A 24806-nucleotide genomic window follows, 5' to 3' on the forward strand; every position below is an offset into this window, starting at 1 on the left:
TCCCTGAAGTATTTATTTTGCCTAATTTCAGGAATGGTAGGGGATATTTATTATGTAAACTATGGCAGAAAAGATAATTGAATTGCATCTAGTCATTATACAGCCTTTCATTCATTCTGTTTGAACCGTGAAGTATTCTGATACAACTTAAATTTGCTGAAGCACAAGATAATGTTTAAAAAACAAGGAACCCTTGATTCCCTTTTAGAATTTGGTTATCCTTACTATGTCTTAACATGAAATAATAAGTGGATCTCATGTACATTTTCATTCTAATGGATCTGTTCCAGCTCTCCTAGAAAAGAGCTGTAAGAATTGCACAATTTTGCTACTTAGTTTTTGGCTAGTAGCGCATTTGCATCGGGATCTAGAAAGGAGAAAGTATAGGTAGCTGCAAATAAAGTTCAAAGTGGAAATGGGAAAGACTATAATTCATCTGAAAGTCCAAAGGAGCAGAAGAAGGCTACTAGGCCAAAAAAAAAAAAAAAAAAAGCTTCCGTTTAAGATTTTAAGAAATTTGAGTAACTAAACTTAAGGACAGAATTGTGTTTCATTTTGTGCCATTTCAGAAAGTTTGTTTTCATATGTCTTATTAATCAGACTCTGTTCCCATAGAGAATATGAAAAGAGGCTTCCTTGTCTCTTTCTAGAAAGTTACTGAACCACTGTTGGCTGTTCAGAACTCACATTTCACTATTCAACAACTGAAACACCTAACTATAAAAGTAAAAACATATATAGAGGCACACTCTTAACACCAAAAACAGCAGTGTGCTGATGGAGTTCCCTGATAACGATGTATGAGTTCTCAACAGCCCTCAATTTTCAAATTTATTAATCATAAGCTATCTGGTCCATTGGATTAGACTTCTTAGCAGCTTACAAAAATTCTGAAACTAAAGTGATTAAACTTGCAGATGACACAAAACTATGCAAAGTTGTCAAAATGCATGCGGACTGTGAAAAATTGCAGGAAGACCTTAGGAAACTGGAAGACTGGGCATCCAAATGGCAGATTAATGTGGGCAGACGCAAAGTATTGGGATCTGTACTGAGACCGGTGCTATTTAATATATTTATAAATGATCTGGAAATTGGAACAAGGGAGGTGATTAAATCTGTAGATGGCACAAAACTATTCAAGGTTTTAAAACACGTGGATTGTGAAAACTTGCAGGAAGACTGTAGGAAATTGGAAGACTGGGCATCCAAATGGCAGATGAAATTTAATGTGGACAAATGCAAAGTGATGCATATTGGTAAGAATAACCCAAATCATAATTACTTCATGTTAGGGTCCACCTTGGAGATCAGCACCCAAGAAAAAGATCTAGATGTCATTGTGGACAATATGCTGAAATCTTCTGTCCAGTGTGTGGCGGTGGCCAAAAAAGCAACCAGGATACTAGGAAATATTAGGAAACGAATGGGAGGATAATGTGGCCTAGTGGTTAGGGTGGTGGACTTTGCTCCTGAGGAACTGAGTTCGATTCCCACTTCAGGCACAGGCAGCTCCTTGTGACTGGGCAAGTCACTTAACCCTCCATTGCCCCATGTAAGCCGCATTGAGCCTGCCATGAGTGGGAAAGCGCGGGGTACAAATGTAACAAAAAAATAAATAAATAAGACCAAGAATATTTTAATTGTCCGAGGACAAGCAGTCCATTAATTCTCGCAGTTGGGTAATGCGATCCTGCGTTGCCCAGTCTGGAGCTTGTAACAAGCTGAAAAAATGGAGCTTGATGGAGCACAGGAGCCGCTCCACCATGCATACACGAGTGCCTTCCCGCCCACTGTGAAAGCGAGGTTACTGCAATTTTTCTACTGCAGTGAGGAGAAGTTTTTCTGCTGTCTTCTCACACTGCTTTTTGCCTTATTTTTCGTGTTCCCGTTCACAGGTCCCTCCTTGTTTCCCCCTGTATTCTTTTAGTTTCTTTTTTCCATGTTTTAAGTTTGCTTTATTTTCCATCATCATCATTAGGCTGCCTTTAAGCCTTGTTTTCCCTTTCTTTTTCTGGTGCCTTGCCCCTTTTTCAGGCACCACCAGTTCATTTGATTTGTTGTGGAAGTTTTTCTGCTCATGTTCACAAAAGTTCCCAGTGGCTTCAAGTTCTGTACCCAGTGCAATTGGACCATCTCTATCAAAGGCACCCATTCCTGTTGTGTTCAGTGTTTAAGGACCAACCATAACCCGGTTAACTGTATCCTCTGTCTTCAGATGAAGAAGAGGACCCAGGTGTCCAGAGAGGCTCAATGCGAGAAAATGTTTGGAGCCAGGTCCGATTCCTTGACATCGGCATCGAGGTTGTTGGCATCGACATCACGGGCTGCACCGGCATCTGGAGTATCAGTCTGCATAGCTTCTATGAGACCCATGCAGGCTTATTTTCGAATGAGAGGGACGCCCATCTTTCGACACAAATCGCAAGATGTGCGTCTTTCTTACAGGGTCGCCGAAATCGGCATAATCGAAAGCTGATTTTGGGCGTCCTCGACTGCTTTCCGTTGTGGGGACGACCAAAGTTCTCGGGGGCGTGTTGGAGGCGTAGCGAAGGCGTGCCTAACACATGGGCGTCCTCGATCGATAGTGGGATTCATAGTAAATTACTCCAAGTCCCATCTCGCCCCAGTCCAAAAATTGGAATTCATTGGAGTTCTGCTGGACACGAAGACAGCTCGAGCTTATCTCCCCGAGGCAAGGGCAGACAACCTTCTGTCCCTGGTGTCCATAGTTCGAGCGTCTCAGCAGATCACGGCTCGGCAGATGTTAAGACTTCTCGGGCACATGGCCTCCACAGTTCATGTAACGCCCATGGCACGTCTATGTTTGAGATAAGCTCAATGGATCCTAGCTTCCCAGTTGTATCAAGCTGCGGATGATCTAGAGGATATGATCCAACTGTCCACCGACATTCGAAATTCTCTTCAGTGGTGGACGATTCGATCCTATCTGACCATGGGACGACCATTCCAAATTCCTCCGCCACAAAAAGGGCTGCGACGGATGCATCCCTCCTGGGGTGGGGAGCTCATGTTGATGGGCTTCACGCTCAAGGAGCCTGGTCCTTTCAGGAAAAAGGTCTTCAGATCAATCTCCTGGAATTGCAAGCGATCTGGAACGCTCTGAAGGCTTTCAGAGATCGGCTGTCCAACCAAATCATCTTAATCCAGACAGACAATCACGTTGCCATGTATTACACCAACAAGCAGGGGGGTACCGGATCTCGCCCTGTGTCTGGAAGCCATCCAGATGTGGCTTTGGGCGCACCATCACGGCATGTTTCTCCAAGCCACTCTGGCAGGCATAAACAACAGTCTGGCCGACAGACTGAGCAAGGTAATGCAACCTCACGAGTGGTCGTTGAATATGGGCGTTGCCCGCAAGATCTTCTGAGCGTAGGGCACCCCCCTCGGTGTATCTTTTTGCCACTCCGACCAATCACAAGGTCCCTCAGTTCTGTTCCAGGCTTCAGGCCCTTGACAGACTAGTGTCAGATGCCTTTCTCATACATTGGGGAACAGGCCGTCTGTATGCATATCCTCCCATACCTCTAGTAGGGAAAGACTTTGCTGAAACTCAAGCAAGACTGCGGAACCATGATCAGATTTGGTTCCCTCTTCATCTGGAGAGAAACCGTGGAGATTGGAGTATTTTCCAACCCTCATAACCCAGAATGAGGGGTCGCTTCTGCATCCCAACCTCCAGTCTCTGGCTCTCACGACCTTAATGTTGAGAGCTTAGAATTTGCCTCCTTAGGTCTTTCTTAGGGTGTCTCCAGAGTCTTGCTTGCTTCCAGAAAAGATTCCACGAAGAGGTGTTACTCCTTCAAATGGAGGAGGTTTGCCATCTGGAGTGACAGCAAGGCCTTAGATCCTCTCTCGTCCTACACAGACCCTGCTTGATTACCTTCTACACTTGTCAGAGTCTGGTCTCAAGACCAACTCCGTAAGGGTTCACGTCAGTGCGATTAGTGCTTATCACCATATAAAGGGTAAACCTATCTCTGGACAACCTTTAGTTCGCTTCATGAGAGGTTTGCTCTTGTCAAAGCCCCCTATCAGACCTCCACCAGTGTCATGGGATCTCAATGTTGTTCTTACCCAGCTGATGAATGCTCATTTTGAGCCTCTGAATTCCTGCTATCTGAAATACTTGACCTGGAAGGTCATTTTCTTGGTGGCTGTTACTTCAGCTCGTAGGGTCAGTGAACTTCAGGTCTTAGTAGTGGATGCCACTTATACTAAGTCATCACAACAGAATAGTCCTCCGCACGCACCCTAAGTTCCTATCGAAGGTGGTGTCAGAGTTCTATCTAAACCAGTCAGTTGTCTTGCCAACATTTTTTCCCCGTCCTCATGCCCACCCTGGCGAAAGCAGCTTGCACACCTTGGACTGCAAGAGAGCATTGGCCTTTTACATGGAGCGGACGAAGCCCTTCAGACAGTCCGCCTAGTTGTTTGTTTCTTCCGATCCCAACAGGAGGGGAGTCGCCATCGGAAAACGCACAATCTCAATTTGGCTTGCAGATTGCATTTCCTTCACTTATGCTCATGCTGGGCTGATTCTGGATTGCCATGTCACGGCTCATAATGTTAGAGCCATGGCTGCATTGGTGGCTCACTTAAAGTCAGCCTCCGTTGAAGAGGTTTGCAAGGCTGCAACGTTGTCATCAGTCCACACATTCACATCTCACTACTGCCTTGAGTAGGATACCTGACGTGACAGTCGGTTTGGGCAGTCAGTGCTGCAGAATCTGTTCAGGGTTTAGAATCCATCTACACCCCCCTAGGCCCTTTTTGTTCTTTTCAAGGCTGCACTCTCAGTTAGTTGTTTTTAGTTTCAGGTCAATCTTTGTTACATCCTCGCTGTTTCGAGGCCCAGTTGACCACTGTTCATTGTTTTGAATTAGCCTGAATGCTAGGGATACCCCACATGTGAGAACAAGCAGCCTGCTTGTCCTCGGAGAAAGCGAAGTTACCTGTAGCAGGTATTCTCCGAGGACAGCAGGCTGTTTGTGAGAACTGTATTATGTGCAGTTCTGGTTACCCCATGAAAAAAAAGACATAGAGGAAATAGATCGGTGACTAAAATGATAAAGGGGATGGAACAGTTCCCTTAATGATTAAAGACTAACCAAATTGGGGCTCTTAACTTGGAGAAGAGACTGAGAAGAAATATGATAAAGATGAAATTAATGTGGACAAATGTAAAGTGGTGCACATTGGGAAGAATAATTCAAGCCATAGTTACCTGATGCTAGGGTCGGCCGTAGGAGTTAGAACCCAAGAAAAAGATCTAGGTGTCTTTGTAGACTATACACTGAAATCTTCTGTCCACTGTGCTTTAGCAGCCAAAAAAGCAAATGGGACGATAGGAAATATTAAGAAAGGGATGGTAAATAAGATCCAGAATTTTATAATATCTCTATCATTCCATGGTGCATCCTCACCGTGCGTATTGCATTCAATTCTGGTCGCTGTATCTCAAAAAAGATATAGTGGAATTAGGAAAGGTTCAAAGAAGAGCGACCAAAATAATAAATGGGATGGAACACCTCTCATATGAGGAAAGGCTAAAAAGGTTAGGGCTCCTCTGCTTGGAGAAGAGACAACTGAGGGAGGATATGACTGAGGTCTGCAAAATCCTGAGTGATGTAGAACGAAAACTTAATCAATGTTTCACGCTTTCAAAAAGTACAAAGATCAGTAAACACTCAATGACATTACATGAAAACAAATGGGAGGAAATATTTTTTCAGTCAATGAATAGTTAAGCTCTGGAACTTGTCGGAGGATGTGGTAACAGCGATTAGCATTTCTGGGTTTTAAAAAAGGTTTGGACAATATTCTGGAGGAAAAATCCATAGTCTGTTATTGAGATAGATATGGGGAAGCCACTGCTTGCCCTGGGATCGGTGGTATGGAATGTTACTACAATTTGGGTTTCTGCTAGTTACTTGGGACCTGGATTGGCTACTGTTGGAAGCAGGATACTGGGCTAGATGAACCATTGGTCTTACCCAGTATGGCTATTTTTATGTTCTTTGTTTGATCTCTAAAATCGCTAGTGAGTTAGAACAGATAAATTGGAAGCCATTACCATTGAAAATAGTGCTAAGATTATGGAATACTCCATTAAGCTAATAAGTTGTACTTTTAAAATAAAAACATAATTTTCACTAAACACTCAAACTGCAGAATTTGCTACTAGGGGATGTGGTAAAAGCAGTTAACACTGCTAGAATTAAAAATGGTTTAGACAAATTCCTGGAGGAAATATCCATAAGCCATCATTGACCGTGTAGACTTGGAAAGCCACTGCTTGTCCTTGGGTGTATGCAACAGGGGATAAATATACTTTTTGGAATCTTGCCAGGTATTTGTGACCTGGATTGGTCACTATTGGAAATAGGATGCTGGGAATGATGAACCCTTTGGTTTGACACAGTATGGCATTTTTTAATGTTTTTTGAATCATTCCTTCGTACCACCTGCATATGATTCCTAGAATTTGGACCTTTTTGACATATTTTTATTTTCAGGATAATATAACTTCTGCCTAGCTTCTCATTAGATCTATGTGATCAAGCAGATGCACTCGATTTTGCAAAAGGTCTTGAGTTTTGACAAGTTTCACCCATTGAGTCAAGGAAAGGAATATGGAATGCACTTAATACTTTCAAACTATGATGTTTTCAGTACAGTATCAAGAGGTTCTGCCATGCCTGTGAATTTCAGACTTCAAATATCTGCAATGAGACACTTCTAAAGTGTTATTCATGAGAGAGGATCTTTTGATTAGGAGGGCAGTGAAGCAGCGACCTTCATGAAAGATCACTGTTACATGCTTCAAACGCTTTACTATCTTACAGGATTTCGTGACTAATCAAGAAGTTAAACTATCTTAACTTCAAAAAAACTCTATTCTCTATATACTTGAGGCCTCACCAGTGCAATCATAAACGTTCGAAGTCCTAGTTGGTAGGTAGGCAAAAGGGGGTTTGACTGGCTCCAGAGCTCATAGCTAAAATACTAGACTTTGTGCTAGAGAATTTTCCTATTGAGAGAGGTTGAGAACTTAACAGAAATAATTATGTAAACTGTTAACCCCTGGTAACTTCAGTCAGGGGAGTTTTCAGAATAGATTAGAATAGGAAAGCTTAAGACTAAAGAAAATCCCACCCTATCACCCCCTGAATGGATCGCTTCTTTTGCATACTAACAGATGATTAGAAAACAAATTCTGTTGCTGTTTGTGTTGGCTTTGGAGCCTTTTGCTTCCTATATTAGGCAAAATATGGCAATTCAACCTGTTTGTACTAGTGGGGAATAACATAAAATTCTTTTATACACGGATAACTCTCTGATTTTTATACAGAATCTAAGGGCTTTCCTCTCCCTCTTAATGGAGGAGATGAATCGATTTGCTAGTCTCTCAGGGTTTAAAGCTAAAGGTAAGACTGAAGCTTTAATTTTCATTTCCTTGATAAGGGCGATCTCAGAGGAATTCCCTTTGAGAGAAGTGCACACTAACTTTCGGTATTTAAATCTGTTATTTGCTCTTAATTACACATCTCTGACAGAAGTGAATCATACCAACCTAGAGGAATGGAAGTCATTGATGCTGTCCTGGTGGGATGGGGTGGCTATGATAAAGATGATAATCCTCCCTTAATTTTTATTCCTGTTTGTACAGCTGCCTCTCTTTATCCCCAAAAAGCAGTTTAAAAATGGAATACAATGTTATCCCAGTTTATTTGAAAGGGTGGGGGGGGGGGGGGGTCCAAAATTAGTGTAGTTTGAGCCAACTTAAGGAAGAAGGGATGGGTCTCCCAAATCTCTATATTGTAAAGCAGCAATCCATGAAGGGCCATTATGAAGGGATAGAGAGTTACACTAGTACATATGTATTGCCATACTGGGACAGACTGAAGGGCCATCAAACCCAGCATCCTGTTTCCAACAGAGGGCCAATCCAGGTCAAGTACCTGGCAAGATCCCAAAATAGTACAATACATTTTATGCTGCTTATCCTAGAAATAAGCAGTGGATTTTCCCCATGTCATTTTAATAATGGCTTTTGGACTTTTCATTTAGGAAGCTATCTAAACCTTTTTTAAACCCCCACTAAGCTAACTGCTTTTACTATATTGTCTGACAGTGAATTCCAGAGTTTAATTACATGTTGAGAGCGGCCCACCTGCTCCAGCTCTTCCTGGTCCACCCGAGCCATCTTCTCTTCTCTCTGCTTGCTTGTTTGCTCCAGTCCAGCGGTCCAGCTCGTCCCTGTCCGCCGATCCAGCTCTCCCTGGTCCACCCAAGCCATCTTCTCTTCTCTCTGCTTGCTTGCTTGCTCCAGTCCAGCGGTTCCAGCTTGTCCCAGTCCGCCAATCCAGCTTTCCCTGCCTGCTCTGATCCATCGGCCTGTTCCAGCCCGCCTGCTACCTGCTCCAGCAGTCCGCCGGATCCAGCTCTCCCTGCTTGTCCCAGCTTGTCCCAGTCCGCCGATCCAGCTTTCCCTGTCTACTCTGATCCATCGGCCTGTTCCAGCCCGCCTGCTACCTGCTTCAGCTTGCCGCAGTCCGTCGGATCCAGCTTCTCCCTGTTTATTCCAGCCATCTACTCCAGCTTGTTCCAGCCCGCCTACTACCTGCTCCAGCTTGCCGCAGTCCGTCGGATCCAGCTCCTCCCTGCTTGCTCCTGCCGCAGTCCGTCAGAACCAGCTTCTCCCTGTTTGTTCCAGCCATCTGCTCCAACTTGTGCCAGCCATCTGCTCCAACTTGTTCCAGCCCGCCTGATCCAGCTCATCCCAGTCCATCTGCATCGGCTTGTTCCAATCCGCCTGACCCAGCAACTCACTGTTTGTGCCAGACATCTGCTCCAGCTTCTTCCAGCCCGCCTGATCCAGCTTCTCCCTGTTTGCTACAGTCCTTCTGCTTCAGCGGTGCCAGCCCACCTGATCCAGCTTGTTCCTGTACACCTGATCCAGCCTCTCCCCGCTTGTTCCAGCTACCTGCTCCAGCTTGTCCCAGTCCGTCGGATCCACCTTGCTCCAGCTTGTCCCAGGCCGTCGGATCCAACTTATCCCTGCCTGTCCCAGTCATCTGCTCCAGCTTGTTCCAGCCCGCCTGATCCAGCTCGTCCAGCCTCTCCCTGCCTGTTCCAGCTACCTGCTCCAGTTGTTACCTCGACTTCTGATGCATATCGAATACCTACTTTAACTGTTGATTGAATTCCTTTACTCTATCTTAACTGCTGATTGAATTCCTCTAGACACTATCACTCCCTATGCCTTAGCTGTTGCCTGCTGTCCCAATCCTAGCATTCCTGCCTCCTCCTCTACTCCTATCACCTTAGTCACTTCACATCTACCCACATCCACCTTAGCCGTATATATGGCCCCTATACACATTCTATTCATCGCCCTGTCCCTTCCTAACCTCTTCCCCCTCCCCTTCCACTGTCTACCTCAGGAACTCATTGCCCACCCTTGTCCCCTCCCGTCCTGCTCATTACTCCCCTACCCTACCCTACCTCCCCCCACCCCCCACCACCTCCCCAGCTCTCCTGCCCCCTCATCATTCCTAGCTCTCAACCTTCTACACTTCCTCCCCACCATTAACCCATCCCCATTCCTCCTTAACACATCCTGTCTTCGTCATCTTCGTCGACTCTCCTCCCCCACCCTTCTCCGCACTCTCTTACTCCTTCTCCTACTTTCCGCAGGTGACGTCAATCCCAATCCAGGTCCCCCTCACCTCTCCATATCCACGTAACCAATCCCAGAATGCCTCCAATCTCATCTCTATTCCCCTTCTCCCTCCCGCTTCCCTCCCCTTCTCGTGTGCCCTATGGAATGCCCACTCAGTATGCAACTAACTCTCCTTCACCCACGATTTATTCATCTCCCGTTCCCTTCAACTGCTCGCTTTAACTGAAACTTGGATAACCCCTAACAACACTGCCTCAATCGCAGCCCTATGCCATGGAGGATATCTTTTCTCCCACACTCCCCGCCCAGATGCACGCGGTGGAGGCGTTGGGTTTCTTCTCTCACCCTCTTGTAGTTTCCAACCCCTCCTCCTGCCACAGTCTCACTGCTTCTCATCCTTCGAAACTCATGCCATCCGTCTATTCTACCCGACACCACTCAGAGTTGCAGTCATCTACCGCCCCCCTGAGAAGCCCCTCTCTTCATTCCTTACTGACTTCAACGCTTGGCTCACCATCTTTCTTGATCCCTCATCTCCATCCCTCATTCTCGGTGATTTTAACATTCATGTTGACAACCCTTCCAACTCCTATGCTTCTAAATTCCTCACTCTGACATCCTCCTTTAACCTCCAACTATGCTCTACCACCCCTACTCACCGTAATGGCCATTGTCTCGACCTCGTCCTCTTCTCTTCCTGCTCACCTTCCAATTTCTGCACCTCAGTCCTTCCTATCTCAGATCATCACCTAATCACCCTCACACTTCATCACCCTCCCCCTCGCCCAACTATAACCACTGCCTTCAGGAATCTCCAAGCTGTCGACCCCCCTACCCTATCCTCTCACATCTCCAATCTCTTCCCTTCCATCTCGTCTTCTGAATCTGTCGACACGGCTGTCTCTACCTACAATGAAATCCTCTCCACTGCTCTGGATACCCTAGCACCATCTGTCTCTCGCCCCACTAAGCGCATTAATTCTCAGCCCTGGTTAACCCCTTGCATCCATTACCTTCGCTCCTGCACCCGATCTGCTGAACCACTCTGGAGGAAATCTCGCACCCTGTCAGACTTCATCCGTTACAAATTCATGCTATCCTCCTTCCAGTCCTCCCTATTCCTTCCCAAACAGGAATATTATTCTCAATTAACCAATTCTCTTGGCTCCAACCCTCGTCGCCTCTTCGCCACCCTCAACTCCCTACTTAAAGTGCCCTCCGCTCCCCCCCCCCCCCCCCTCACTCTCTCCTCAAACACTTGCTGACTACTTCCGCGATAAAGTGCAGAAGATAAACCTTGGATTCACTTCCAGGCCTTCTCCTCCCTGTGACTTCTTAACCCACTCCCTCAACCAACCTAACCTGGCCTCCTTCTCCTCCTCCCCTGAGATCACCGAAGAGGAAACTGCTCGCCTTCTTTCTTCCTTTAAGTGCACCACCTGTTCCTCTGATCCCATTCCCACCAATCTGCTTACCAACATCTCTCCTACAGTTAACCCCTCAATCTGTCACATCCTCAACCTCTCTCTCTCCACTGCTACTGTCCCTGACACCTTCAAGCACGCTGTAGTCACACCACTTCTCAAAAAACCATCACTTGACCCCACCTGTCCCTCCAACTACCGCCTCATCTCTCTCCTACCCTTCCTCTCCAAACTACTTGAACGCGCTGTCCACAGCTGCTGCCTTGATTTCCTCTCCTCTCTGGCCGTCCTCGATCCGCTTCAATCCGGCTTTCGCCCACTACACTCGACAGAAACAGCACTCTCTAAAGTCTGCAATGACCTGTTCCTTGCCAAATGCAAAGGTCACTATTCCATCCTCATCCTCCTCGACCTATCTGTCGCCTTTGACACCGTCAATCATAATTTACTTCTTGACACACTGTCCTCATTCGGGTTCCAGGGCTCCGTCCTCTCCTGGTTCTCTTCGTATCTTTCCCAACGCACCTTCAGAGTATTTTCTAATGGCTCTTCTTCCACCCCCGTCCCGCTCTCTGTTGGGGTTCCTTAAGGATCTGTCCTTGGACTGCTTCTTTTCTCGATATACACCTCTTCCCTGGGCTCGCTGATCTCATCACATGGTTTCCAGTACCATCTCTATGCTGATGACACCCAGCTTTACCTCTCCACTCCCGACATCACAGTCGAAACCCAGGCCAAAGTTTCGGCCTGCCTCTCAGACATCACTGCCTGGATGTCCAACCGGCATCTGAAACTGAACATGGCAAAGACTGAGCTCCTTGTCTTTCCACCCAAACCCTCTTCTCCTCTTCCCCCACTTTCCGTCTCTGTTGACAACGCCCTCATCCTCCCCGTCTCTTCAGCCCGCAATCTTGGAGTCATTTTCGACTCCTCCCTCTCCTTCTCTGCCCATATCCAGCAGACAGCTAAGACCTGTCGCTTCTTCCTCTTTAATATTAGCAAAATTCGCCCATTCCTCTCTGAACAGACCACCCGAACCCTCGTCCACTCGCTTGTTACCTCTCGTCTTGACTATTGCAACCTTCTCCTCGCTGGCCTCCCGCTTAGCCACCTATCCCCCCTTCAATCTGTCCAAAATTCCGCTGCACCTATCTACCGCATGAACCGTTACTCTCATATCACCCCTCTCCTCAAGTCGCTTCACTGGCTCCTGATCCGCTACCGTATACAGTTCAAGCTTCTCCTATTGACCTTCAAGTGCACTCAATCTGCAGCCCCCCATTACCTCTCTACCCTCCTCTCCCCGTATGTTCCCACCCGTAACCTCCGCTCTCAGAACAAATCACTCCTATCTGTACCCTTCTCCACCACCGCCAACTCCAGACTCCGCCTTCTGCCTCGCATCATCTTATGCCTGGAACTTCCCGAGCCCATATGCCATGCGCCCTCCCTGCCCATTTTCAAGTCCTTACTCAAAGCCCGTCTCTTCTCCCTTGCTTTTGGTGCCTAACCACCTTCCCCATTCATGATACCTACACTGACTACATAGTTTGTTACCTTTAGATTGTAAGCTGTCTTGAGCAGGGACCGTCCTTCCCCATGTTTAAACTTGTACAGCGCTGCGTAACCCTGGCAGCGCTATAGAAATGCTAAGTAGTAGTAGTAATAGTAGTAGTTTTAAATTTACCACTCTAGCTTCATTACATAGTAACATAGTAGATGACAGCAGAAAAAGACCTGCATGGTCCATCCAGTCTGCCCAACAAGATAATTCATATGTGCTACTATTTGTGCATACCCTACTTTGATTTGTACCTGTGCTCTTCAGGGCACAGACCGTATAAGTCTGCCCAGCACTATCCCAGCCACCAGCCCCGCCTCCCACTACCGGCTCTGGCACAGACCGTATAAGTCTGCCCAGCACTATCCCTGCCTCCCAACCACCAGTCCTGCTTCCCACCACCGGCTCTAGCACAGACCATATAAGTCTGCCCTGCACCATCCCCGCCTCCCGATCTTGACTAAGCTCCTGAGGATCCATTCCTTCTGCATAGGATTCCTTTATGCTTATCCCACGCATGTTTGAATTCGGTTACCGTTTTCATTTCCACCACCTCCCGCGGGAGGGCATTCCAAGCATCCACTACTCTCTCTCCGTGAAAAAATACTTCCTGACATTTTTCTTGAGTCTGCCCCCCTTCAGTCTCATTTCATGTCCTCTCGTTCTACCACCTTCCCATCTCAGGAAAAGGTTTGTTTGCGGATTAATACCTTTCAAATATTTGAACGACTGTATCATATCACCCCAGTTTCTCCTTTCCTCCAGAGTATACATGTTTAGTTCAGCAAGTCTCTCCTCATACGTCTTGTAACGCAAATCCCATACCATTCTCGTAGCTTTTCTTTGCACCGCTTCAATTCTTTTTACATCCTTAACAAGATACGGCCTCCAAAACTGAACACAATACTCCAGGTGGGGCCTCACCAACGACTTATACAGGGGCATCAACACCCCCTTTCTTGGTCACACCTCTCTCTTTACAGCCTAACAACCTTCTAGCTACGGCCACCGCCTTGTCACTCTGTTTCGTCGCCTTCAAATCCTCAGATACTATCACCCCAAGATCCCTCTCTCTGTCCGTATCTATCAGACCTATCATTGCGTGCCCCCTAGTTGTAGTATTTTTGGAAAGTGTAAACAAGCGATTCACATCTACCCGTTCCATCCCACTCATTATTTTATAGACATCTATCATATCTCTTCTCCAAGCTGAAGAGCCCTAGCCACTTTAGCCATTCCTCATTGGAAAGTTGTCCCATCCCCTATGATGGAAATGGAGGTCCTTGGTAATACCTTGGTGTTTGACTATGGTGGCGGGGAGGGTGCAGAAAAGGATTTAACCCATCCCAGGCTATGATATTCCTTTCTGGAGTCATTATTACAACATTTGGAACTTTTTAAACAGAAGTTCAATGTTCAGGGAAGGCTTTTTCCTCACAGAGGAGTGAGGGATTACACACCCCTCTTTGCGTATTCATTACCCCTCATAAAGAAACTGGAAGCCTTAGGACTTACTGTGTGGAAAGATCTTCTGGTTGATTGGTCAATGATTTCACTTCAACAATTGTAGGAAGTGATAGGGGGTGATGTTCCTTTCTGTCAGTACTTTCAGATTAGATCCTGGTATATAAAGAAGCTATATGTTATTTTACACGAAAACCCTCAGGATTAGAAGACCTATTGTTCAAACAGCAAACTAAATGAAAACTACTCTCGAAGGTATAGAAGGAGCTTCTGCAGGTGGATCATGAAGCTTATAACAAGCATATTTAGGAGTGGCAAAATCAATTTGGATCCCATGAGAAAGATGATATTGGCCTAGAGTACACAGTTACACCCATAAATATTCACTAGTAACTAGTTTTAGACAAATGCAGTATATGTTAATGGATAGACTATATTGTACCCCTGACAAAGAAGTGAAAAGGGGAACAATAGTTGAGCACAAATAGGGCTTTGTTGAAGGAAATGTGGATTCAGGTCACAGTGGAACATATGTGGTGGGATTTCCCACAAATCCAAGAATTGTAGGGGAAGGTCATGATTAGTGAGCGGATGCTAGGGCAAACTTGTGGGTTGGGTTTGAGGAGAAAGCTGATAATATTGTTGTAGACCTCATACAAACTCTAAGCTGCAAAACTGGCAATAGAGAGGAAGTGGAAGCAGGACTGCACTCCCTCTAGATGTACTTGCCTTGATAAGTCATCTGTCTATATTAGTATGCTACTTGTGCTGGTCTTCGGCAATCTCATTTCCCATGGTAAGGGTCTCTGAGCATTATGTGTCTGTATATGCATGCACTAATGGCCTCTAGCACCCACGTTTACTTCTGAGCATTGGGCCATAAGAGACAAATTGGAACGCATCTGTGTCATTGGTCAGCTCAGAGACTCTTTGTCTTGTGCTTACTCATTCCAGCCTGACATGGTATACCATTCCAAATTCCTCCACATCAAATTGTTATGAGAGCAGATGTCTCTACCTTTGGCTGAGATGCTCACATGCAGGGCCTTAGTGTAAAGGACACTGGTCTAATAAAGAAAAATTTTACCATATTAGTTTATTAGAAACTTGGGTAGTACTGAATGCTCTAAATGGTAGTGCAGCAAGGTTCAAACATTTTTCTTGTGTTGAAACACCTAATATATTTCTATATACAACCCCTCTGAACTGGAAGCGTGCTGTAGCTTTTCTGTCTTCCTCACGCTGGAGGACAAGTTTTTGGAAAGCATATCTTCCAGATACACCTGTTTATGAAAGCCTTAATAAAAGTCAGAAGGGACCAAAAAAAACTATGATTTGCACTATTGTGCTACTTTCCCCATAACAAATGTAGTTTCCATTCTTTCAGGAGACCTATCCAATTGTAAGTAATATACTATGCATAATGTGTACTGTTATTTCGTTTTTACTGCTATAATTGTCTGAACAGGCTTAGTTACTGTAAATTCTTACTGGTGGCAGTTCTGAAGGTTCATCTACATAGACCAGCTCCTTCAGAACACTGCAGTTAAACTCTTATATAATGCTAAATGCAAGACCATGTTGCCTCTCCTAAAAGAGTAACACTGGTTACTTATTGCAAGTAGAACTACATTCAAAATTCTGTTACTTGCTACTGGGATTCTGCTGTCATCCGTCTATGCCCCTTTGTGGTACCCTTATATCCTCTCAGGGTAACTTCTATTCCCTCCTTTAGGTTTGACTACTCCCATCAGGCTTGCTTCTCTTACATTGCTTCTATGTTTTGGAATTCCTTGCTGGCCTACTTCTGTGAAGAGCTTTCCTTCACTGGATTTAAGAGAGGGCTTAAAAGCTAGTTCTTTGAACTAGCCTTTTCCGGCTGTTGAATGGTTTTGAGGTTGTCCCTTTTTGTATTGGGTCCTCTGTTCTTTTATCTTGTTTGTTTCTGTGCCCCCTGTCCTGGATATTTATTGTTGTGCAATATTTTACTTTCTCATCCTTGTCTCTAGTTTTGCTGTGTTGTTCAGGGTTTTTTTTTTTTGTTTTGTTTGTTTTTTTATTTTTTTTTTTTGGGGGGGGGGTAGATTCTCTAGACTGTACAGCACTTTGATGTTGATACTGTGAAAGGTATCAACAGAAATAATCGATTGAAGGAGCCCACATAGTGTTGGTAGCTACATGGGGTACCCCACACATTGTTTTGAGTGCCAGCAGCTTGATGATAAAGAACTTCCAAGTGAATCTTGATTTCCTGTGAACTCTGTAAGGAAGCTGTTTTTGGCACAAGTAGTATGGCGCACAGTAATTCTGAGAGATTGTCATACTCCGCATATCCTGGCTTAGAAGTGAGATTTATTACTGGAATGGTATGCAGAAAATTAACTCATTTAGAAACACGGCTTCCCCTCCCCCTTGCAAGAAAAACCTATTACAGTTTTTTTTAAATACATTGAATGAAATCATCCTCTTTTGTGGCTGATTATTCTGCTGTCTACAAAGAATAGCAGGTAAGCAACTTAGGTGCGGAAGTTATCAGCGTGGTCTGTGTTAAGATGGGTTATTTTACTATTAACCCCAATTATTACTAACTAGGTCTTACTGCATAAAATGGGACCTGTGCTAAAATAGCATGATTTAGTGGTGAAATAACACAAGATGATGGTAGCCCATGTTGATCAGTACATCCCACAGTTTTGCAGTTTGAATGATAAAGGTCCTGTATTTGTTTTGCGTTCTAAATACTTTTAGGTATCAAATGTTATGGGCTAAAGAGATGTGTGAAGACAAAATCAACAAGTGTTCCAAGAATTTGACCGATTAGACATGAACAAGTAGATTTGTTCAGTTTAAAATCTTGTATTGGTTTTCCTATTTAAGTGTGTTTTTCTTGTGCTTTTGTTCCTCACACCTTTTATTTTGGTTCTGTATTGTATCTCTGCAAAGCTTTAGTCCTTTTATCACCGTTATGTGTAGTTCAAGGTGGTATTCCCTTTTGGCCTTCCCTACTCATATTGTAAGATGCTATAGCCACATCCTGATGTTGAGAAGAGAGAAATGGTGTCATGTGGAGGAGTGGCCTAGTGGTTAGGGTGGTGGACTTTGGTCCTGGGGAACTGAGGAACTGAGTTTGATTCCCACTTCAGGTACAGGCAGCTCCTTGTGACTCTGGGCAAGTCACTTAACCCTCCATTGCCCCATGTAAGCCGCATTGAGCCTGCCATGAGTGGGAAAGCGCGGGGTACAAATGTAACAAAACTCCATGCTCTCATCATTTGAAACTGACCAGTAGATGTCATTAATAGATCCAGAGTATTGAGATTACTGTTTTCACAGCACCCCGAAACCAACCCAAGTTGTAGAAATATATTGTTCAGTGTACTCTATTTCTTGTAAAGATCTCCAAAAATCACTTGCCTATGTTGTCTTTCTTTCTGTTATAAAGTAGGAAACTCTCTGGCACAATAGATGTCTTAGGACAGACCACCATGATCACCAGAGTAGAAGGAAGACGGCGTGGTGCCAATGAAAACAGCAACATTCAGGTATTGTATTACAGAGTTTCTTAGTGTATAAATTAATTTTAAAAAATTTGACAGCTGTGCTTTTTTAAACCCAGGGTTCCATTTGAATCTTTGGAAAATTTTATCTTCAGAATTTAGGTATATCAGCAATAAGTGATGTTGAAGTGGAAAGTTGCATTTGATCACCATCTATACTTCTAATAAATTTACATCTTCTGAGTTGGATGAAATATAAAGAATCAAAAATAAATAATGAAATGCTTAATCCAAATCAAAGGCAAATCTGTTGGTATTGAAAAGACTGTATGGAAGATGGCTTAAAGTCATTCGTTAATGTCTGTAATGTTACCAGAGGAAGAACCATGTTATACCCTCAAAATGGTTTGACTGTCAAACCCCCAAACAGAACAGCAACAGAGAATAAACATTCTGTAGATATCTTTAATCACAGCAGGATTTAGGACTAAAAGGGTATGAACAATGCATGTAATACACCACTTTTCTGTGTTACAACCAAAGCAGTTAAAGTATCTGACCTCTATCCAGAAGAACTGTTTTAAACTATGGGCTGTAGTCATACCTGGTTAATGCATTTGTTTATAATCAGAATCTAAACTAAATAGGCTTTCATGTATGAAAGAAGATTGCCTACCATTAAACTGAAAAATCATTGTACAGGTTTCTCTCACTCATTTTATTTGTTTAAAAAAATTTCTATCCCACACTATCCTACTGTTCTAGGCGGGTTACAATAAAACATACTCAAGTTAAAATCAATAAATAGAACAGAAATAAGTCTACTTAAAAAAAGGCAGACATAAATTTTACAACCAGATCATAAAACAAAAATAATAAAAACACTTTTTTGACTGGAAAACAATCTTGAACAAATAAGATTTGAGTTGCTTTCTAAATTGAATGACAGGGCTGAACATGTGAATCTCTAAAAGCAATGTATCTATTTTACCTTTCTACATACTGTTCAAGCTGTGACAGGTCAAGGTAGATATGGACAATTACCCCTGGCTTTTAGACAGACCGGATAGTGTGTTAAGTCATCTGCCATTTGTGCAAGGTATTTCAAAAAGTTTGAATGCTAGGTCTGGAAAAAATAAATAAATATACTGTCATCTGTGATTTGATTGATGATCTAAAACCTGACATAGCACGAATCACAGAGTCCCTGGCTCACAGATTTAGACTCATAAATATGTCCCTCAGAGTTTATCTCTGTACACTGCCTTGGATGAATTTCTTCAAAAGGTGATAAATATGTTTAGGCAGTCTAGAATAGCAAAGCAGGTGGGGGGGGAGGAGTCTCTTAATTATATGTAGAAGTGATTTAGGATTATAGTGTAAATCTTTTAATTTAAACAACTCAGTTATTTATTTGATTCCTCTTCATTGTTTCATTTCAATTTACTTCTTTTTTTTTTATGTTGCCCATTCCGAATATTTACAACTGGTAGATTGCATGGAATCAGAGCTCAGAGAACAATTTCTTTAAGGAGATTTTAATTTGCACATAGATCTAGCTGGTAATAGACATATAAAATAGAATAACAGGAGTTAAATAGTTTGTATGTCAGCAGTTCAGGAATGGCTGGTGAGCAATCACCTTGCATTACATTTGTCTAAGTGAAATTATGTTAATGGGGCGAAATGTAGTGAATGCATGCCATGTACCAGTTGTTTTTCAACAGTCTTTGATTCCTTTGAAGGAGAAGATTTTAAGCTTAGGGTGATGGTAGATTTTCAGTTTACCATGCAAGCTCAAATTTTGAGGGTAATTCAGTATATGTGTTTTTTCAATTGCGAGTTTTACACAAAATCAAACCAACGTTAGCAAAGTCCGATTTTTGGACCGTTGTTCAGAGTTTGGTATTATAAAAACTTGACTATCGTAACAGTCAAGGGTTTACCACAGGTAAAGAATAAGGCACGTTTTTTTTTTTTCATTTTGAAAGTATCACATTGTCAAAGAAAAAGTTATACTGGCTTCTTGTTAGTTTTAGAACTAAATTTCAGTTTTTTGGTATTGGCCTTTAAAGCATTATCTGGAATGGCACTTTGCTATTTTTTACAGGCTTTATGTCTGTATGTTCCATCTCGTTCTTTAAGATCAGAAAGCTAAAGACAGCTTGTGGTGCCTCGCTTTTCAAAAGTGCACTATGATGTGACTAGAGAAGCAGGGTTTTTTGTTTTGTTTTGGGTTTTTTTTTTCCAATTGCTGGTCTTCCTTTATAGAACAAATTGCCTGAATCTCTTAAGACTAACTACTGATATACTACGCTTCAGAAAGCAACTGAAAGTATACTTGTTTTGCCAGGCATTTATAAGATGAAGTCAGAAAAGTTGCAGGAAAATTATTTCAGCTAGACTTGGAGTGAATAATCTAGTTTTGCTACAGTATGTGCAGCTGGTAGTCCTTAAGTGTGTGACTAGCTAGCTAGTTGCTTTTTCCATTAATTGCTTGGAAGAAGATCCTACCTGCTTCCTGAAGTAGAGAGAGTCTTGCTTTAAGTGAAGCCTTTCTGGAAGTACATTCCAGAATGTGGGGGCTACTCCGGAGAAACTGTGTGATTTCTTTTTGAGAGGGTGTGGTTAGGGATATTCTTTGGGAGGATCTTAGCTACCTTTGAGGTGTGTAGAGGAAGATCCTGCTCTTCAAGTAATCTGGCCCATTTTATTTAAGATCCTTGATGGTCAGACATAAAATTTTAAATTTAGCTCTGTACCGCACTAGTAGCCAGTGAAGTTTTTGCAGAAGTGGTGTGATGTGATCATGCTGCCTACAGTCTTCTTTCAGTCATGCTGCAGCATTCTGAATCAATTGGATCTGGTGCAAACTCTTTATAGTCACACTAATGTAGAGTGCATTACAGTAATCCAGCTTTGATGTTATATGCGTCAAGATTTGCCTTCTCAATGTACAGAGACAGCATAGTTGTCACATGTAATAGAGACAGCTCCTGTAGGTTTTGTGCAGCACTGCGTACGCCTTGTGGCGCTATAGAAATGCTAAATAGTAGTAGTAGTAGGTTGCTTGCATTTGGGGGATCAGCGTTAAGTGTTAAATCTAGCTATACTCCAAGGTTCCAGACTTGTGATTTCAGGGGGTGTTTGTAGCTTCCAGAATGAATTTTGATGTCAGGAATGTGACTGCTTGTGTTAGGGACTCAGAGGCGCTCTGTTTTACCTGGATTCAGGTAAAGGTTTGTGGTTTTTAGCCCATTCTTGAATTGCAGTTAAATGGGTAGTTAGTTTATTCTGGGCTGTAAGGTAAGTGGTTCAACAGTTATGAATATCTGCATGTTGTCTGTGTAGATGTAGATAATGTTCTTTGACCAAATCAACTCGTAGCTTGAGATAGGTACTAAGCAAACTAGGTGATAGTATCGATCCTTGTGGTACCCCACAGGTCAGCACCCATGGTGATGGTGAGGTGTTGCCAAACAGTATGGACTGTTGGCTATTAAATACATAGAATCTGAACTAGGAAAATACAAGATGATGGAAAATAAAATACCCAGACAAATTAGGCATTGACATAAAAACTCACTATTTGAACAAATGTTGGCATCTCAAAAGCATTTTAACATGAATGTTATACAGTATATTATTGATAGCTATACATGAATTAAGCAGCACTGCTAGATTTTTTTTCTTCTGTCCCTTAACAGTTAGCCATGAACCGCTTCCTAATGCTGAGTAGTATGTATAGAACATTAAAAAAATAAGCTATAAATGATTTGTAAAGCCCTTTTAATTATTTTTGTTACTGTGCAGCACATTTCTTTCTTTGGTTGTGTGCTGCACTAGTCTAGTCAGTGTGATATGGTAGTTTCAAGCCCCAACTACCAGGTTTTATTATGAACAGTAAAGTGATAATTATTTGGATGAAAGTGCCAGTAAAATCTAGCCTGACGGAATTCTTGAATATTAGGAATTTATAGAATAAGTCTAAATCTCCGTGCAATTTATAGAATATGCCGAGCGCCCGTTCACACGACTAAATTTAGTCGTGAGCAGTTACGCCGGGTAAACCTTGTAAATTACGCGCAGACCGGGTGTATTCTATAACCACTTGCATATTTATAGAATAAGTCTAAATCTCCGTGCAATTTATAGAATATGCCGAGCGCCCGTTCACACGACTAAATTTAGTCGTGAGCAGTTACGCCAGGTAAACCTTGTAAATTACGCACAGACCGGGTGTATTCTATAACCACTTGCATAGATTTTAGAAATGCCCTTGGCCATGCTCCCTTTTCAACTATGAGACTTAGAATTTGCACGCATCTTGTTATAGAATACGCATTGACAGTTCTGCACGTAAATTCTAATTAATGCCAGTTAGTGTCAGTAATTGCTTGTCAAGTGGCAATTATCAGCACTAAGATTGGCTTGTTAACTAATTAAATTGTACATGCAAATCCAGAATACAACTGGATTTCCACACACAACTCGAGTCGCGCTATATAGAATCCCTGGGGTAAAAGGTATGAAAAGTTGGTTTCCCTTACTACCTTTCTCCCACTGCAAACAATTTTTCCCCAAGTGCCTTAAATTCCCTTACTGACGAAGGAGTTAAGAAGGGATTAAGTTTAATTGTTTACATCATCTACAGTTTGGGTTTAGACCCTTCCATTTAACTGAAGCTGTATTATTGGCAAGCATGACTGAAGTGGAAACATTGTTCGGGGTAAGTCATCTATACTGCTACAGTTTGATCTCGGTGCTGTATTTGACACAGTAGGTCATATCATCTTATTATATAAATTGAGCTCTCTGGATATTACGGGTACGTTTTGAATTGGATGCAAGAATTTTTGACTCAGGTGAAAATGTCAAATGCTTTTTCACCAGATTGGAGATCTTGTGGCATTCCCGAAGGCTCCCCACTCTCATCATTTTTTTAATTGTTTGAAGACTTTATTATACATTGAAAAATCATACAACCTCTATAGAAGCACCAGGACATAGCCAAAACATAAATCACTTTAACTCTCCCTCCCAGCCCAAAGTCGTTTATGTAAATTTAACATTCCCAACAAGACAAACTATCTTCAAATTTAAAGATTTTTGTGAAAATCCCCTCTTCCCACACAGTAAGTTCTCCCCCGAACCCCCTCCCCAACCCCCCCCCCCCCCGATTGCCTCCCGAACCCCCACCCCAAACCCCCCACAAAACTAACATGAACAGTTCTTCAAGAAGGGCTCCCACTTCTCCACAGTACGGCATTGCTCACCACAAAGTCTCTCCCTTTCACAAATATACCACAGTTTGTTCAGCCATCTCACCCGAGAAGGAACTACTGGAGACTTCCAATGAGCTGCCAATACCACTCTCGCCGCCAACATAGCCTGCTTGGTCAACAGCCCCTGGGATTTAGTAAGGCCCGGAGGCTTCTTAGAAAAAAGAAAAAATTCCGGAGACCACTTAATACGTCTCTGAAACCAGGTTTGTAATCTATATTGAATAGTTTTCCAGTAAGCCTTCACTTTAAGGCAGGACCACCAAATGTGACCCATAGTGCCTCTCTGACCACAACCACGCCAGCACAAAGGAGATACCTCTGAAAACATGTGGTGCAACCTCACAGGTGTCAAGTACCATCTATAAAGCACTTTCAGCACATTTTCCTGGAAGGGAACAGACACTGACACCTTCGAACAACCATTCTCCCAATCAGTCCAGTCTGCCTCATCAAGAGTGACTCCTAGTTCTTGATGCCAACGCTCTCTGTGAAGAAGACTCGGGTGAATCTGCCGACACTGATAGGAATAGAGACACGTAATTAGACCTCTAGTGGTCTTAGAATCCTCACAAAGATCCTCCAAAAAGGAGTCCTCTCACAGTATTTTACCCCGAGTCTCCCTAGAGGAAAGGAAATGCCTTATCTGTGAATAAGCAAACAACTCTTGAGGCAAAAGCTGATCCTGGTCCTGTAGAGACTCGAATGAAATCAAACACCCATCGTCAAAAAACTGACCCCAAGACACCAACCCCAATGCTGCCCACCTAAAGAAGGGGCCAGAGTGAAGCCCCGGGGGAAATAGAGGGTTATTAGCAATTGGCGACAACCTAGAAAGCACTATATCCGACTTAGTAAAAAGCCCATCCCAATAAAAGAAGGTTGATAGAATCGAGGGACTCAGGTCTCTACTCAAACACCTATATCTATTTGGGAGCCACATTAAGGAGCGGAGGGAGAACATGTTCCATATGAACCCACAGCTTGTGAGAGTGAGCTTGAAACCACTCAAAGGCCGAACGCGCCTGAGCTACTTTATAATACCACATAACATTAGGAGCTCCCAAACCCCCCTTTTTCCAGGTCAGATACAATAAAGCTCTAGGCAAACGGGGACATTTATTGGACCAGACAAACCGGACCAGTCTATCCTGTAGCTTCTCCAAAAAACTCCTAGAATTCAAAGTGTTAGAACCTGAAAGAGGTACAGCAATCTGGGCAAAATATTCATCTTTAGCGTAGCAATCCTACCTAGCCAAGACAATTCGGAAGCATCCCATCTAGCCAAATCCTTATAAAGAGCTTTCAACAAAGGGGGATAATTAGCCGAGAACAGATCCTCTAGCACCGGAGTAAGAATAACCCCCAAGTAAGTTAGCCCTCTTGTAACCCATCGAAAAGAAAAGGAATCTTTTAAGGACTCTAATACCCGAGGTGGGATACCAATAGCTAGTGCCTCCGACTTTCTCACATTTAATTTAAACCTGGAAACCAAAGAATAAGCACCCAACTTCTGCATGAGATTCGGTAAAGAAAGCAACGGCTTCGTCACAGAAAGAAGAACATCGTCAGCAAACAAAGCTAATTTATAATCCTTGTTTCCCACTAATATTCCGGTTATATTAGGATCCGATCGTATGGAAATCGCAAGAGGCTTAGTGCCACGGTAAAGGGGAACCCCTGGAGAATTACCTCCGTTAATATGAACACAAGCCCGCGGGGAAGTGTAAAGAGCCTGCACCCACCTACAAAACCCGGGGACCCACTCCAAACCTATCCAACACCTGGAGCATAAAAGGCCAATGGACACGGTCAAAGGCCTTTTCAGCATCCAAGCCCAACAAACAGACAAATCACTCTTCTACG

General features: G+C 43.4%; 1 protein-coding gene across 9 annotated transcripts in view; it reads left to right on the forward strand.

The window, feature by feature from the left end:
* Positions 1-24806, forward strand: part of FIP1L1 (factor interacting with PAPOLA and CPSF1) — a 337219-nt gene that overhangs the window by 158659 nt on the left and 153754 nt on the right. For 8 of the 9 annotated variants that reach the window (XM_030191378.1, XM_030191380.1, XM_030191381.1 and 5 more), the window contains one exon: positions 17604-17703. In XM_030191378.1, the coding sequence (XP_030047238.1) occupies positions 17604-17703 (100 nt within the window). The remainder of the gene's footprint in view (positions 1-17603; positions 17704-24806) is intronic. The other variant, XM_030191379.1, reaches the window with a different exon arrangement.

This window comes from Microcaecilia unicolor, chromosome 2 (assembly GCF_901765095.1).
Source record: "Microcaecilia unicolor chromosome 2, aMicUni1.1, whole genome shotgun sequence".
NCBI lineage: Eukaryota > Metazoa > Chordata > Amphibia > Gymnophiona > Siphonopidae > Microcaecilia > Microcaecilia unicolor.